Source organism: Amblyomma maculatum, chromosome 6, assembly GCF_055883805.1.
Source record: "Amblyomma maculatum isolate TAMU_Amacu chromosome 6, ASM5588380v1, whole genome shotgun sequence".
Taxonomy (NCBI): domain Eukaryota; kingdom Metazoa; phylum Arthropoda; class Arachnida; order Ixodida; family Ixodidae; genus Amblyomma; species Amblyomma maculatum.
In genome coordinates this window covers 54,518,628-54,533,103 of record NC_139349.1, presented here as the reverse complement: position 1 = coordinate 54,533,103, position 14,476 = coordinate 54,518,628, and the positions used below count along the sequence as shown (strand labels likewise).

The 14,476-nt window shown below is 47.8% G+C and overlaps 1 protein-coding gene and 1 long non-coding RNA gene across 4 annotated transcripts in view; one reads left to right on the top strand and one right to left on the bottom strand.

Moving 5' to 3' along the window:
• zfh1 (Zn finger homeodomain 1) overlaps positions 1 to 2,191 on the bottom strand; it is a 195,014-nt gene extending 192,823 nt beyond the window's left edge. For both annotated transcript variants that reach the window (XM_084606691.1, XM_084606692.1), the window contains exon 1: positions 1,744 to 2,191. In XM_084606691.1, the coding sequence (XP_084462817.1) occupies positions 1,744 to 2,183 (440 nt within the window). In that variant the 5' untranslated portion in view covers positions 2,184 to 2,191. The remainder of the gene's footprint in view (positions 1 to 1,743) is intronic.
• LOC146185768 (uncharacterized) overlaps positions 1 to 14,476 on the top strand; it is a 180,943-nt gene that overhangs the window by 6,287 nt on the left and 160,180 nt on the right. The window lies entirely within an intron of this gene.

The window sequence follows — 14,476 nt, the reverse complement described above, 5'->3', positions numbered from 1 at the left end:
CAAGATGAATAAACGCTTCTGTTATATGATAATCGGGGTTTCAATCTTGCATAAGCATGATCCGTTGCTTGTCACAGATGCTTTTTTGTAATGACGAGGAAACTATTTAATCTTATATCCTACATAACGCATAGTGTCCAGCAGTAGTAGTTACCAGAAGAGTCATGTGCGCAGGGCTCTACTGCAATGACAGTGTATATAGTTTACTGAATCATCACATTGCGAGCGAAAAGCCGTGAAAAAGAACAAAAATAAAGGAAGAATATTTGCTTAATCTAATTTTTTGGTAAATATGTGGTTTGATAAAAGACGGATGCCTGCAGGCCACGCTTTAACTAGTAGCTGTCCGCTAAATCTGTCCGCCTTCCAGGCACCTTTTTGATGGAACGCTTGGTGAAGGACAGGTCACAAAAAGATGCTTCGTGCCACCTCTTGTATCAGCATACCTTTGCAATAATAATCAGGAATAAAATTAAACTTCCCACTCATCGCCGTAAAGAATGATCCTAATCAGTATGCATCCAACGCCAAAGAGCAATCTTGAAAGCAGCGGCACTGCACTGAATCCCTGCGAAGCAAGACAGTGTTTTTCGATCTGGCACTTTCGCTTTCAGTTAAAGGACATGGATTTGATTAGGGGTTTACATAAACAGTACAATACAAAAGTTTCAGTGGCGTTATCTTGGCAAGCTTGGGTCAATTACAGCAAGTGACCGAAAAGAAACTCATATTTGCGCACTATGTATGAACGACTCAGCTCCGCCACGCTGCCAGCGCAGGTTTAGGAAAAGCATGCCGCGGACAAAGTTCACAGTCATTTTAATTACTGCATCACTTCATGGGGAAACACTTACCCATCACATTTATATCAACTGCAACACCTTCAAAATCAGGCTATACGTATAATAACCTACAGTTCATACCGCAGCGAAGCGCTATCACTTCTTCACGAGCACAGCATTTTACCGATCGCTTCACTGATTACCTCTAGTCTCGCAATCCTACTTTATAAAGCTGTGCACAACACCATACCCTCAATTGTAATCAACAGGGAGGCCCTCACCAATAACAATCAAACAAGATTTGCTAAGGACAACAATTTTCTATTACCAACCGTTCGAACAAACTACGGCAAGCACACGGCTCTTTTTGCTTCTTTACAAATTTGGAATAACCTCCCTTCTCATGTCAAGCAATCCCCATCTCTGTCCGGTTTTAAACAACAACTGTTATCCGTATTATCACAATAGTGTCACATTCAAACAAGTTTTTTCTTTATATACTTACCGCTTTGTTCACATTCAATTCATGAGTGTTTTCATATGCCCGTAGGGAAGACGTATCACTTTGTATATGTATCTTTGTATGAATATGTATCACTTCGTATACTTAATTTTAACAATACCGGCCGCGCATGAAATTTTCGAGCTTGTATTGAATTCATATTCTTTTGTTTTTACCATATTGTGTTCGCCGGTTTTGCCTCTTTTGACTGCTTTTGCTGTACCAATAATATTTTTTTCATAAGTTTATACATCCATCCATAGGAGGTCCCGATACAGCCTTGAGCTCTGGGACCTCCTTCTGTATTATTTATGTAATACCTGTTTCATGAATAAGCAAACTTCTTCTTCTTCTTCTTCTTAAAGTTCAAGATCAAGTTTTGTCGAAGTAGGCAGATGTAGGGCGTCGGAAACGGCATCCAAAAGCATTTCGTGTTCTAAAGCTTACAAAGAAGCCCACCTCCACGCACTGCTGACACCGCCTGGTTCGCCGTGGCCGTTGACGATGAAATCACAGCGGAGACGGGGGCTAACTGGCGAGTCGGCTGCAGGGCCGCCCAAAGATGCGGCTGCGACGACGTGTGGTAGCGGAGGCGGCGGGGACGGCGGGCAAGAGGGCGGGCTGGGCGGTGTGGGGGCATCCTCGTCGATCTGCAGTGGTGCCTCGTCGTCCAAGTTGGGCGAACAGGGAGGGGACTCGGGCACCGCAGCTACCAGGACGGGCCGCAGCAGCTTGACATCTCGAAGACCTCTCAACCTGCACTCTTCCGCCGAGGAGGAGCCGTCTTCGACGGGCGTCGATGCGGCGGAAGAGGGCGGCAGGCCTCCGTCCTGAGTGACCGGGGGCGAGTCGGCCGAGGCGGCTGCCGAGGCATCCACCTGATCGGCATCCTCGGCCATGCCGTTCGGCTCCACTGGGCACAGAAAAAAAGCACGGACAGAAAGAAATTATCGACGTGAAGTCAAGAAGCTACAGTCGCTCTGAGCAATGAGGCCTACGCTTATGCAGTGATGATAGGAAAAGGCTACTAAACACCGCAGGGAAATGGCGACAAAAACTTTATCTTATATAAAACCCACTAAACAGTACAAAGGCGAGCGTGCGCAGTGAGGTTACACGTCCTACAATTGTGCCAGTCCCGCTCACTCCGGTTAACCTCGGTCAGCTATGCTATTTCTATGGTACGCTTCGAACAAACGTAGTTTCAGTCAGCTCCCGGGCCGTACTTAAGCTGTGCGCGGTTGTGTTTCCTGCCCTTTTACAAGTACGATGATATGTGAGAGCTAGCCCTGTAATGCTTTATTGTTTTGCTACTACAGCGCTACCTAACATTTTTAAATTTCACTGACATGGTTCGCTTTTGACTCAGCGAAACATGTCCAACGGAGACATCATTCCGCTAAGCATGAAGGCATGAAGCCGCTCGACCTGCATAACAAGCAAGTGTTATAGCCGGGTTAGTTATTTCCTGCTCTTGCTTAATGAAAAGAAAGGAAATAAAGTCTGATAGGTGTTTTGCGGTACACCGGCTCGATCAAAGGGCCCTTCATGAGACGTCAACGTTCGTAGTGACCTGCGAAGTGCCGATTTTTTTTTTTGCCGTTAGCAGGCGTCGCGTAAACTCACAATAACGGTAAGCGCTAGACAAGGTTATTATCATATTTCTCTCATGCCACTGCGCGCCGCTAGAATTTTTCATTTCTCACCGTCTGCGCATATATGCAACATGCATCTATTCGATTGTACGCCGTTGAGAAAGAAATGAAATGGAGAGCGTAAGGAGCCCGAATTCACTTTTGTCGTAGCTTCTCCGCGCCGCTGTTTTCAGCGTCTAGCTTCCGCACTACCCAGCCAATAACATTCCTCCTATCTCGATATGCAAATTGTATTCCCAAGACAATCGACTTTCGAGTACAGTGTAAGACGCCTGCAACTTTAAAACCAAGAGCACATTGTCTGCAGATTAAATGGGAGAAGTAGAATAATTTCACCCCATATTAGATCAGTTTTTTTTTTTTTTTTTTTCCTGCAGCATTGCCAACTGTTGCTTACTACTCAGCATATACTTTCTCCACATGAAAACGTTGGTAGACTGATTCAAGAGCATACATACAAAAGCCTATTATGTCTGTCGCAGCATATACAATACGTTTACTTATTTTTAATTAGAAAAAAAAATATAAAGCGATTGGGCTTAAGCCGTGTCCCAACGCAAAGCCGTGTCGCAACGCGTTTTCTATTAATACCTATTACTACCTATTAACCGATAACCAATGCCGAGTACAATTCCGTTTGTTTGACAGTGCGCTCCACATGCATGTCTTATTTTTTTATTATTTTTTTATTTTTTAAGTTCAAGCGGTGGCTTTCTCTTTAGCCAACACGCCTGTGAAGCCCAGGCTCCTGTCAGGCTGCCAGTGGCAGATGAATTTCGATTGGCATAACTGTTCTTAAGCATTTGCACTTTTTTTTTTTTTTTACTATGTACTCTACCGCATTCTCCACTGCCGTGATCGGTTAGCGCTCATGAAACTGCACATCGCAACCTATTCTCGCATACGACGACAAATTAGCGGTTCTTAGAATAACAGCGCTGTCTGAATTAGCTATGCAAGGTGTTTTAAGCGTGGACCAATGCGTTTTAAGCCCTGGGTAGCAACAGGTCGTTAAAAGTTGTTTCCCAGGTTTTAATATAGAATTATATCACGCAACGACAAAAGAACGTCACGGGCTAACGCTTTCGCTTGCACAGCCCCGGCAGAACTCAATAAAGAACAGGGCACATTTTGCTAGTTTTATTTTTCCCGCTTGCGTTTGTTGGAATTTTCGGACTAGACAGCGCCCTCGCTTGAATGAGGAGCGCCAGTGAAGCGACAACCGTGACGCACTGAGGCGTTCCAGTCAGGAGTCACCGGTGAAAGAGGTGCACGGTCGACAGTCGGAGATTTAATTTCAAGCGCCCCGTAACGCCTGAACGACGACAATAAAGAAAAATGTTATCGTAAGAAGCAAGTCGTCAGGCACTGGAGAAATCTTGAAAATAAAGCGTAGCTCAATATCATGATATGAAGCAAACTAAAGAAACGAGGTAGTAAGGGGGGCGGGGGGGGGGGGGAGGGGGGGGGTTGGAAGGTGGGGGGGGGGGGGTAAAAAGAAGTAAGTTTTGATGGTTCAATTAAATGTACGCAAAAAAAAAAAATTAGCGTGAAAATATACATCAAAGAAATACATAAAAACTAAAACGAAATATGTGCTCAAGAATTGTGAAAGAGTCATGAGTGCAAAGGGAGAAGACTCCTGCTTCAACAGGCACGCCAAATATTTTGTCAGACGTATGAGAGCACCCAAAAGGAACGACTACCTGTCGCTTCTCGCGTTGTTGCCGTACGAGGGAATAGCAGTGGGGAGATGGGGATGGGGGGGGGGGGGCGTTGGAGAAGTGCCGACATTACTGGAGTAAAATCAAACCATAGACGAATCTGTAGCACGAAAATTGCAACCAAGGAGGGTGTTGAAAACAGCCCCAACAGAAGCAGACACACAAATAAGCACTGCGCTAAGAAGAAGAAGATAAAAAAAGCTACAGGCGTAGCAACGAGCATAAATATACGCACGGCAGTCGGTAAATGATCCATGAAAGGGACACAGACGAAGACAATAAGCGCACGCGAATTTCCAAACCAAACCTTTTCAGAGAGTCCTGCCTCAGTTCTGTGCTCTTCGAAGGTGCCTCTTCTATAGCTTTTACCCCTTTTACTTATTACTCTCTCCAGAGGGGATCTTCCCTTTACTTTTGTTGAATCTTCCCTTGATTCTTCCGTCTCGCTATCCTCCGATTTCTGCGTCTTTCCCAGTCAAACGTGAGAGAGGAAAAATATAAGAGTGGGGTGCGCAGGCTAAGGTGTATAAACATGGACGCGTATGTTCGCGCCCAATGCGCGTGGTTGAGCTTTCGTAGTTCGCGAGAAGGAGTGAGTCGTGCGGAGGAAAGTCACAGTCAAAGTAAGCGGAAGAAGACAGAAACGTCTCCATATGATGGCGCGGAGCAAAACAAACGAAACACACACATACACACGGAGACAGAGCGTGGGCACGGTAATGCGCACGCAGGAAACACACACTCGCCGGGCAAAGCGGAGGAGTCAGACTAGGAGGAACAGTTGGAGGAAGGAGTTAAAGAAATCGTCTCTTCGCAAGAGAGAACACGGAGAGCGAGGAGAGGAGTCAAGGAGGTGTGGTGGTGTGCTAGCAGTTTAGTCCTCACTTTAACTTTTGTTTTTCTCTCCTCTTCCCATCTTACGCCACCCACACGCCAGCTCCCCATCCTTCGTCGTTGGCGCCTCGCTCCTTTTATAAAGAAATCCGGCGCCACTGAGCCGGAGCGAGGCGAAGGGGCTGCCTTGGCGCTGGCAGCTGTCGCATCGCTCATCCTGCGGAAACAATGAAGAAAGCGAATCTCATCGACTGGCAAAAGACGAGGACGCGCGCACGCTCGTCCACCCAGCGAGGAAGAGGCTGCGGAGGAAAAGGAGCAGCGCCGCCGCCGAGCTGCTGGAGGCGGCGGACGACGGGACGACTCGAAGCGGAAACGAAGAAGGCGGCGGTCGCGATGCCTCCTTCACCTCCCACTTCCTCTTTCTCACGGCCTCCCTTCATTTCGAGCTGTTCAATAATTCTCTGGCCACTCGGTCGGCGATAGTCTGTTCGCTTCTTCTTTCCCTGGCTGAATCCGAGCACCCCCACACCCCGAATCCTGCCTTGGGCTCCGCGCTGCGCGACTGACTGACTGCTCGGCTTCTCCTTCCGGCGCTGGCCAGCGGGTTCGCTTCACTGGTTGTTCGGAGAGCGCTCACTCGGCGCTCACCGAAGCACTCGCCACCTTCTTTCTCCCGTGTGTGAGCCTGTGCGTGTGTTTGTGTGGCGCGGACAGCCACCTCCACGGGCGACTGCTGCTATTCTCTGGTACGGCTTTAGTGAAGAAGTGTGCGAGGGACACACTGAGCTCGCGTGCGCTGGTTTGTAGCAACGCGTCGTTTCTGGTCGGTCGGATTCGGAGATGCCGCTCTCTTAGGCCAGCGATGGTGGCCTCAGAGTTTTCACTTGCAGGACAGTTTGCGGGGCCTCTCATCGGTTCGTGTTCGAAAGGATAGGTGGTGATGCAAGACGGCAGGCGGGGGATTTGCACGAAGTAGCTGCTGGTGTCTTCGGGCCTAAGTCTTTCTCAGTGACCGGCGCTACAGGCACATGGCTCTAAAGGCCAGTACTGCAGATGCATCTTTGGGACTATTTCACTTTACTCTTCACTTGCGACAGTGTGCATAGAAGGAACGTCATTTCACGCGTGAACAAGTACTAGAGAAAGAGTGCAGAGTGCACGCACAACCTTTGGTTCGAATTCTGAACCCTATGTGGTTTCATTTTGACCCGCATACCGAAGCTGCTACCCACCAATGAGGAAAAAGACCCCTCCAAAGACGACGGTGAGGGTGTGTATTCTCTTTAGAAAGATTTAGAAATGTTTAGATCTAGACTGAGGGTCTTCTAAAGTGTTACAGTACACAGCTTAAAAGAAAATAAATCTACCGTATACATCTGGCAAGTCTAGGTGGAAGTAAAATAGATTTTTGGAGAAACAGAGCAAAGCAGGAAACCTGTGAGATCAACACCGATAGTGACATGGCCAGAGAGAACTGCAGATCCTGCTCGCAAGACTCCACAAGACTAAAGATAAGACGTATCAGGAAACGTCCATCAATGTACACAGTATTCTTGCGTTTGGCTTCTCCGCAAATGAAACTGTACGTTCATTTACTCCTATTCGAAATACAGGCAAAGAAAGTCAGTACACCATGAGAATCCAAATGCTCTTCTATAACATTTAAGGCGAACAAATGCAGCGTGTGGTGTCAAGATACATCAACGAAATCTGGGTGCAGAGGAAGCTTCTGGTTGCCAAGCATTGTCCTTAGCTAAATCAATAAATATGGACGTCTGACATTACTCCAACACGATCCCTATATATTCGCTGTATATGTATACTCCCGTAGCCAAGTATACTCCCGTAGCCCCTGCACCACTAGCGCAGCCCAACTCGCGAGGTCAACCTCAGCGTGGGCGTGCTGCCGAGCATTCTCACGGGAGGCTGGTCGGCCACTCGGGTAAGCTCAGCCTGGGACGCGAGAGGAGGGTGAGCTCACACGTGCTGACCCATTGTGCAAGCACAATATATGGACAGCGCCATCGCTTCGGCCAGCTCGACACGCGCGGGCAGCAGCCGGTGAATGATCTCCGGGGCAGGCAGCGAGCCGCTCACCGGGCCCTAACTAACGGTCCACGCATTCTTGGCCCGAGTCGCGCCTTCATTCAACCTTACTGGAAATTAAAGGATGCCTCGCTATTCCGCCGCCCTCAACAATATCCCTAGCGATGCCTGCACGCAGCTTCTCTGCAGCTATAGGAGGACGGACGGGAACCAAGGCGAGTTCCGTATAATATACCGCGCACTCCCCCCCACTATACTACGCCCGCGCTTTATCCATCGGTAGAGAGAGAGTTCGGTTCCAAGGCTGGCGGCAGCGACCACATTCCGAGCTAAGTGGCTGCCTAGCGGAGAACCTTTTCTAAGGCCGAGACGAGAGCGACGCTGCGTAAACGGAGCGCCTTATTGAAACAGACCCCGAGCCTCCAAAGGGCTTCCTCGAAAAGCGGAGCTCCCGTCGATGGTCCTGGCGCAGACTGCCTGCACCTGGGCTCCCTGTTTCGTGAGCAGCTTCGGGCTAAGCCTCACCCGCAGGAGCGCGTAGTGACACTGGATTTTGGGATACGTCTGTGAACGCCGTGCTGCTGCGCTGTGGAATGCGTGAGACAGGAGTCGTTAAGGTAAATGCATTAGACAGGCAATGAGAGTACGCTCGAGATGACAAGCCTGTATGGTGATTTTTTTTTTTTTTTTAGTTTAAAATACCTTGAACTTTAGGACAGAAGGGTTTTCCAACTCGAATATTCTGAATACAGTAGGCAACGTACGCTTATATCCGGATAAAGTTCACTGAAATAAAATGTTAGCAGTTTTCCTTCGTTCGACAAATGGTTAATTTGCGATAGCTTTGAAAGTATGATTACCGTTATAAATACGGTAAATGCGCCGTTGCAGGTGCAATACGAGTGGATTTTACTGGAACTAAGCAGTGCGCTGGTACGCCCGCTCAAGCCGTAGATTTTGCCCGCCGGCATGTGCCATTTCTCCAGGAATGTTCGTCGCTTGTGTCCTGAGATATGCGAAAAAGAAGACTTACAAAACAAAGCTGTCTAAAAGTACGATCGACGTTTCTAAGAACCAGCTGGAGAGGTTGTGCAGAAGTGAAGCGGATACCCCCCCCCCTCCTCCCCCCCCCCCATTTACCCCCATATGTAAGCATCCACTGATAAATACCACACAGCCTGAAGATAGATCCAATCACCAAGAACTTGCACCCAGGAAACCACTACAGAGAGAAAAAAAAAAGCGGGAACAAGAGCCCTACGCGACCACCACTCGAATCTGTGGGAGACAGTAGTGCGTCGATTCCGCAGAATACCCATCGAAGAACGCCTTTTTTGTAGGCATAGTAGACGATAGAGGTCAAGGCCACGCCTTGGCAACCATCATGTTAAGACATGCAAATGAGGCTGGACAGGTAGCGATGGCTCTGGCTAATAGTATTACCACAAAAATTATATTCATTGATTCCAAAATCGATGAATATAATCTTCGTGGTGACAATTCCAAAATCGCCTCGCCGGGGCGTCGCAGTGGTTAGGGCGCTCGACTTCTGTGCCCAAGGATGCGGGATCGAATCCCTTCCTCGGCGGCCGCTTTTCCGCCGAGGCGAGAAGCTAATCGCCTGTGTGCTGTGTGATGTCAATGCACGTTAAAGAACCCCGGGTGGTCTAAATTTATAGAGCCCTCCACTACGGCACGTTTTTCATAACCTGAGTCGCTTCGGGACGTTAAACTTCATAAAGCAAACCAAGCTAAACCAAAATCATTGTTCGAAAGTAACTTAATTTGCAGGTGAAAAGTTCATAAACCGGCTCTCCAAATTCTACACACACATTCACCACCTGACCGCGCCACTAAAATTATCTGGATCCCAGCGCGCTCCTCGCTCCCACAAAACGAGTCTGGACACATCAATGCCTGAAATTTTGCCAGTCCGGTGATCTCTACCTGGGCTCGGCAAATGATCACATGGTGAAATTTCACGAAATTACGACGCATCGCCTCCAGAGTAGGGAAAAATACCCCCCTCCAAGTCAAGTCACGTAATAAATTGCTGGAGGTTATTGGAGGAAGCAGCAAACTTGCTCTCTCATCAATATTTATAAACGTTTACTTATATATCCAGGCTATACTTTCTGTAAAAAACTACAATGCTCCAAACGCAGATCCTACACACATACTAAACGGCTGCCCAGGTTAAAGCTTATAGAGGAACTCCAACTACGCAATACTTTGGACTGAGAGGCTGCGGTGTCCAGATAGTACCTCGAAGTACAACTTCGGACCGTTACCTGAGCTTTCGAGATAGCCGAGAGTCAAGGACGCTTGTCCACCTCACATGACCGAGGAGAACCATCCCAGTTAATCCATAAACTTTTATTGAAGTGAAAAACCTAAACTCTCTCTCTCTCTCTCTACGAACGCTGGCATTCATACAAGCCACACTCACGAATGGACGAACTGTTTGGAGTAAATTTGGTATTTATCACGAAAGGGGCGTTTACCTAAAATGTAGCAAACTGCCTTGTGGCAACACTCCTGGTGTCCAGAAAGGCGAAGATCGAATCATTTGATCTGTATGCAGTCCCTAGGTCGCCCCACTTCTTTTTATCAATAATTTGTTGTGCGATGTTGCTAAGCAAAGTTAACGTGGTTGGGGACCACGTCTGCTTCCAACAGTGCATTCGCGTTGCTTAGAGTGGTGAGTGCCAGTTTACACGTCGTGGACGAAATTTTCTTTAATATTTAATAATGCGAGACTTTCGAGCATAAATACGAAAAAAGAGGCTCGGGTCTCTCGTCACAAAGCGCGCGAAGAAAACGCGCCTATTCGCGACTTCTATTCGGAAATCGTTCGGTTTTCATAGGGTGTGTTTGCATTCGTTGAGGTGGCTTCGCCTCTCTATGATCGTTACCGCGGTGAAGCACGCTTTCTTGGAGCCGCATGCGAAAGCTGGACAGAAAAATTGGTATCTGTTAGTATTTGATCAGCGGTGTGCATGTCATGCGGCGTGCATGTGTGCATGTGCTATTGCTCATAGACGGTGGCCTGACGGGACATACATTTACCACTACACGTGTGCAACGCCTACCGGTTGTTCCAGCATATGTTTACGGAGCAGTACGTATACCCGTACTGTGAAAGCTTATAACGGCATCTTGTCTTCATTCTTAAGGTTCGTTCAACCTATGCACGCACATATCAGTGACAATAATACGATGCTATAAAAAGTAGGCGGAGATTTAAGCTCCGCTTTTAAGGTTATGACGTGACAGCGTTAAGGAATCCTCTCTGTGTGCACTCTTGGCTAGTCCTGTATATCCACTTTGTTACTCGCTTAATCTGTAATCCGTTAATATGTGCCTCTATTATATCACGTATATCTTTAAATTCTCGATTTAATCAAGCAGTAAGAAAGTGTCTGCGCGGAGATACGCGCGCGCACGTATCGGCTGGCGTCATGCTTTGCCATAGCACTCCCGAGACTTCTCACCTTCCTGATATTCACAACATGTCGCTTAGGCACAACAAGAGAAGGCGTGATAAAATGACTGGCTAAACTGTGATCACCTAAACCTTTTGTGGGTAATGTACTTTTTTATCAGTTGCATCCGACAAAAAAAAAAAGCGTGAAGTGCCTGAAAAGCAATTGTTCTCGACGCGGACGCGTTTCGGGCCGAAATGTACCGGCACAATTTGTCGGCGGCACTGATGAGGCGACCCAGAAAGCAGCCAAGGCGACCGTTATTGACGACCTCGTCCATCCGGTAATGCACAAACAGCAAGAATGCCTGAAGTAGAATTAAAAACAAAGAAGGAAAATAATGACATCCTCAAATACGTTGCCGGAAATTTCGCGGCAAACTCAAAACGAGCAGGGTGCTTAACGGGCTTTTGTCGTAGCGAGAGCAGGAAAGGAAGGAGCAGGTCTAAGCCTACGCTCGCATAGGAGGCTCGAAAATGACGGCAAGTGCTGAAGACGGTAGCGATGCCTAACGATAAGTAAGGCAAGAAGGCAGCTCGCCCGTAATACCGGCAAACAGGCCTCGTCAGGATATATACACGAAGAAAAAAAAAAGAACAACGCGATTCTCGACTTTAAAACTCGCGACAAGGAAAGGGGCGCCGCCAACACGGTACCGCTAAAGCCAAAGAAACAACAGGATTAGTAAGGTGTTCAACGGCGCGCCGCGAAAGCGGCAAACCTTGTCCTTAAACATTTCCGCCCCTCTCTGGCGGGCGAGCGAAGCCGCTTCATTCTCGCCTGAAGTCGGGCGCCTCACTGTTATACCCGCCTTGATTTCTTCTTGCATGCCAGTCACCCTGCATAGCTGCCTCGCTCCTGCCTGCTGGACTACTTCGTCCTGGATTTCTTAAGCTTGTCGTCGTCCCCCCATCCTATTTCTCCTTTATCCCTCAGCGCTGGCCCTGTCCGCTCTGTAACTGTTCGGTTATTCCTTCCTCTCGTCTTTCTGCCTGAGCCTCGTACTTTGTTCGTTGCGCAAAGGACGTTTAGTCATGCAAATTCCGCTGCTTGTATTCACAGTAGCTGTGAAAGGCACCCCGCTAAGACCCACGCGAAATGAGGAAGAAAAAAAAAAAAGGTATGTACAAAAAGGTACCGATAAAAGCAAAAGAAAAAAAAACAACTAAACATGCTTTGGACAACAAAGTGAATAAGGCAGGGATAAAATGAAAAAAAAAAAAAAAAAAATCAAGAACTCAAGTTGCCAAACGCGAGAAGCCGACGCGGCCTCCCAAGACGTGTACGTGCTCTTACGTGTGGAGAAGGATTAGTCCGAGACCTGTAACGACCGCCGCGGCGCCACAGAGAAAGCACGGTACGCAGATCCGGGAAATAAAAAAAAAAGTTTAGAAAGGCGCTAAATACGCAGAATAAAACAAAGCTACGAACAGGGTGGGAGGTAAGCGAAACTCACGCGAGACACTAGAAATAGAGGGGAAATTCAACGAGATCTTATAATTCCTCTCAGCAACGCTGAGCGCGATATTTCACGCCGTGGTTACAATTGCTTACGGTGCCAGATTGGGGAAAAACGTAGAAACGAAAAACAGCAAACGGACGAGTAAATTCACGAAGCGAGCGCGGTGCCGTATGAGGCGTGAAAACAAAACGGGCCCGACCGAAAGCCGGTGGACAAAGAATACAAAAAAAAAAAGAAAAGAAGTTTTTATCCCTGACGTGCAGAAAGGAAACAATATGGGCGCGATGAAGCTAACGCCTCAGGAAATAAGGCGTAATTGCCGTCAAGACTTTTGTCTCAATGCCGCTGCCGTGCACCGCTGGAACCTTTTTTTCGGTGCCAAGAACGGACTTTACCACCCGCTCATTTCGCAAACGTCCCATGCAGGACAAGTTGCCTTTTTTTTTTTTTTTTACATCGTTGTTTTTTTTTTCTTCTGCCTGCTTAGTTCCGCATACAGCAGAAAAGTTCCGATGGTTATCACTGCGATTTTTTTTTTTTTTTTGCACTGAAGATCAGCAGTGGCTGACGCCTGTGAGCGACACTCGATGCCGTACATTTTAATCATTAATGATTTAAGCTGTAACAGGGCATTCATGCGCAGAAATGTCCAGTGTTGCCTGGTGTTGTAAAGCTTGGCATGCTTAGAAGATGAACTCAGCGTTCGGCAGATCACTGACTTTGATGAAGGGATTATTAAGGTAGTCTCGAAAAACGGCTACTGTACGTTGTTTCCGTCAAGCTAACGCTTACACAAAGTATTCTGTCTACCGGCCGTAAACAATAATCCGCGCATTAAACGAAGCTTCGACGTGACAGTACTGCCACTTCAAATTGCCGTCATGCGTCGAGGGTTAAAAAAAATCCAATTTTCTCTGAAATGCTCTCTACAATGAAACTTGGTATACACACTATTTAAGCTAGCAACAGGACATGTTACCATATTCTTTGAAGGTCAATAAATAAACTATCTAAAACGTAGCTTTATTATATATGTCCAAGACGTTGAAACAAACCCTTGTGTGATACCTGAATACCGAAACTTTTCAATCAAATAATTGATGGAATTCGTATAAATGCAGCGTTATAGAGGAACTGAATTAAATTACAATACCATTTTTCATCTCAAAATTTCCCCTCTTGAGCGGCCGACCAGAAGCTTTAAACAACACATAAACGAAAAAGGTAAAGAGAAACATACTATGCACCAACAGTGGACGCGCTCGACAGGCGGGAAGGGCTGCTCGCTCAAGCCGGAGAAACTAAGGAACAGAGGGCGCGACGCACAGAAGGAAAGAGTGTCCCACAGCATGGGCACGCGCGGACCGTGGCATATACGACCGGCTATAGGGGCAATTTCCAATGTAAATTGGCTGCTTCTGCTATAGGACTCGGGGACACGACATGCTCTTATCTCGCACACGACGAAGAGATTGGAGCTTATGGGTGCGCGAGGTTAGGAGATCGAGGGAGCCATACTGCTGCCCCGTACATGGCGTTGTTGCTCACCGTCAAAGCAGAACAACTGTGCGGTAAGAGAGGAAACAAGGAATAAGAAGGAGACACGGGGGGGGAGAGAACCGAGTGAGGCTAAGGCTTCATTGCTGAGACACAAGTGTCGTACGCTGGGGCGGCAGAGACTTGGGGGAGGCAGTCCCTGCGTTTGCCGCTTGGCCCATCCGCCCTTCCAGAGCGTCCGAAATTGCGCGGAAAGCGCAGGGGAGATAAGACTTTTATTCCTGCCGGGAGAGGGGGAAAGGCAAAAACTGGCATGGCTTTGTGCGGCTTCGTTTGGCTCGGTGTTGTACGTTTCCCGAAAAGGTCAACTGAAGGCCGGCTTCACTGCCGCCCGCGGGAAGCGCAACCTCGGGATCTGTCCTCTGCCGCGGCGTCCTGCAGGCGGTTGGCGGCATGTTTCGCCCATAAAAATGCGCCGCCGGAGAT